Source organism: Terrapene carolina, unplaced genomic scaffold, assembly GCF_002925995.2.
Source record: "Terrapene carolina triunguis isolate 2854851 unplaced genomic scaffold, T_m_triunguis-2.0 Scaffold15564, whole genome shotgun sequence".
Lineage (NCBI taxonomy): Eukaryota > Metazoa > Chordata > Testudines > Emydidae > Terrapene > Terrapene triunguis.
In genome coordinates, this window is record NW_020679915.1 from 1 (window position 1) to 2,781 (window position 2,781).

The window sequence follows — 2,781 nt, forward strand, 5'->3', positions numbered from 1 at the left end:
GTAGTCTGGAATGGCTCAGTTGCTGCAGCCCTGTGTCCCTGCAGGCTGGCTGTCCCAGGCAGGGCGTGGCTGGGCTGGCCCCTGGGCTGTGCAGTGGGAAGCACCGACTCCTTGGCCCCTCACCTGCCTGCTGTCTCTCCTGTCTTGCCAGACTTTCTCCCTCTGAAGTGCGACGCGTGCGAGCAGATATTCTGCACCGACCACATCACCTACACCCAGCACCAGTGCACCTCTGCCTACAAGAAGGTAAGTGGGGAGCGGTGGCTGGGGGTGGATCCGAGCACTGTGCTCCCAGCGGAGTTGGGACTACCTGGCAGCCTCATTCTGAGACCTGCTGAGCAGCTCCCGGCAAAACCTCAGGATCAGACCCCACATGTGCAAGTTAAGCCTGGGACGAGAGGGGCAGGTGGAGCCAGGGGGCTGCCTGAGGCATAGCTGTGTCTGGCTAGTCCAAGAGTGAGGTGAGCATGGCCAGTGACAGAAGGGCACTGGGCGGCCCTGGAATCCTTGTGGTGATCCTCCAGCAGCCGAGCCCAGCGGTGGGGCGGAGAGCACGAGGTGGCGACGTCTGCCAGGCCAGCTGAACGGTTTCTAGAACCCCGACGCTTGGGGATGGAGGGATCACAGCAGGGCTAATGCACGTGGCCATGTCGTCTCTGCTGAACTAATTCCCACGGGCTTGGCTCAGAGCGCTGCCCGCGAGGCCACACTCAGCAGAGGGGCTCCGGGGGGGCGCTGGTGTCAGGCCGGGGGTGTGACCCGTAAAGCTGTGGCGTTGTAGCTGTGACCCTAGAGAGTAGAGGCAGCGTCCAGCAGCGGAAGGGGTTTTCCATCCCCCCCGCCGCGTTCTTTCCTTGACCTCGCTGGAGCTCCCTCGGGCGATGTGGCTGCGGTGTTTGGCTCTGGGTTTTTACACCCTGGGCGTTTAGTGTCACTCCTCCATGCAGCCCAGGCCTGAGCTGTGGTTCACAAGGGACGGGGTAGCGGCTTTAACCCAAGCCTGGCAGCTGCTCTGCAGGCTCCGTCCTAGCTCCGCTCACGTGGCTGGGTGCGGTTCTGTGGCCTGTGTTGTGCAGGGGCTCAGGATGGATGGTCAGAACCGTCCTTTGCACTTTAACACCTGTTCCTTCCCTGGCCCTGAGCACAAGCTGCCAGCGTTCCCAGGGGTGTGCCTGTGCCCCCGGCCTGCTTGCTTAGCAAAGGCAGAAATAATCCAAAGGGTTAGAAAATACCACGAGAGAACCGTCATCTGCAAGGCAGCTCCTGCCCCTGGGGGGAACGGCACGGCACAGACTGGCCTGGGGTGGGCTGGGGAGCGTGTTCAGCCTGGCCTCTGCTGCGTTACAGGACGTGCAGGTCCCCGTGTGCCCCCTCTGCAACATCCCCATCCCTGTCCGAAAGGGGGAGATGCCTGATGTGGTGGTGGGGCAGCACATCGACCAAGACTGCAAATCCGACCCCGCCCAGCGCAAGCGCAAGGTAGGAGGCTGCAACCTCGCTTCCGCCTGGCCCTAGGGGCCTGTGCCTCCGGGGCTTGGATGGGGGGTCTCCGGTTGGCACTCGCCGATGCTGGCTGGGCGCGTTGAGCCAAGTCTGCTGCTCTCAGCTGACTCCCCAGTGGGCATTGGGCCGAATCACATGAGCAGCAGGGTGCAGCACGGTCTGGATGGAAATGCTGGGGGCTGGAAATCAGGATGGGGAGAGAGAGGGGCAGGCAGTGTCCAGGCCTGGAATAGCTGTGGGGGGCTGTGGGTTGGGATTGGGGGGCACCAGGAGAGCTGGGTGCAGGAAGCCCAGGCCTGGAACAGCAGGGGCTGGGGTGCTGCTGCCGTGAGAGGAACTGAGGGAGGCGTCACAAAATCTAATGGAAGCTAAAGTTAGAAAAATGAATCGTTTTGAAGTAGCAACTTTCCCCCGGGGGGGCGATTTGTCATGGGAACCACCGTCCCTTGGAGGCCGTGACAGGAGCCTGGACCCACCCCAATTCAGCCACAAGCTGTTGGGCTCTGTAGTGCCCCGTACGGCGTAGGAGAGGACAGGTCCTCGCTGTGGGAGTGCCAGCTTGCGGCGCTCTGGCCTGTGCCACGCAGGTCAGATGAGGGGGGCAAAGTGAGCTCTTCCGGCCTTACCCCCGTGAATCTACAAGCTGGCAAAGCCCCTTTGCGCTGCAGCACTTGGTCTCTGCCAGCCACCCCTGGCGCTAGAGCTGAATTCCCCAGAGAGCAGCGTGGCTGGGGGCTGGAACTGGGACTCGGAGACCTGAGGTCTGACCCAGCCTTGCTGCTGGCGTTGGAGCTCCTGGAACGTACGTTGCCAGGGCTCCGGCCGCGTAGTGACCCCATAGCGGGGCCGGACGCTGCTGCTGGGCTGCTCCGTGCCGGTCGGGGACGGCCCTGTGTGCTGCGAGCTCGCAGCTGCTCACCGGGTGCCTCGTCTCTGGTTAGATTTTCACCAATAAGTGTCTGAAGCCCGGCTGCAAGCAGAGGGAGATGATGAAGGTGATCTGTGACCAGTGCCACGGGAACTTCTGCCTCAAGCATCGGCACCCCCTGGATCACGACTGCAATGGGGCGGGGCGCCCCCTCTCCAGAGCCGGGTAATGGAGGGGGGTCGGGGGGGAGAAGTGCTTCGCCAGGGCAGAGCCATGCCCACCACAGTGGTGATGACAGGAGAACTGCATAATCTGCGCTCACCCTGCCTCGTGTCCCAGCTCCCCCCTACGCCCCCATCCCATGCCGGCTGGGTCTGCTCCGGGCGCCCCGGCTCCACACACCCCACCCC

At 63.3% G+C, this 2,781-nt stretch overlaps 1 protein-coding gene across 1 annotated transcript; it reads left to right on the top strand.

The window, feature by feature from the left end:
* Window positions 1-6: 6 nt before the first annotated feature.
* Window positions 7-2,600, top strand: LOC113408463 (AN1-type zinc finger protein 2B-like; the record flags this gene model as incomplete). Its single annotated transcript, XM_026661712.1, has 3 exons — window positions 7-246; window positions 1,348-1,479; window positions 2,445-2,600. Coding segments are annotated over 3 exons (528 nt in total), but the record flags the coding sequence as incomplete, so codon positions are not given.
* Window positions 2,601-2,781: the final 181 nt, after the last annotated feature.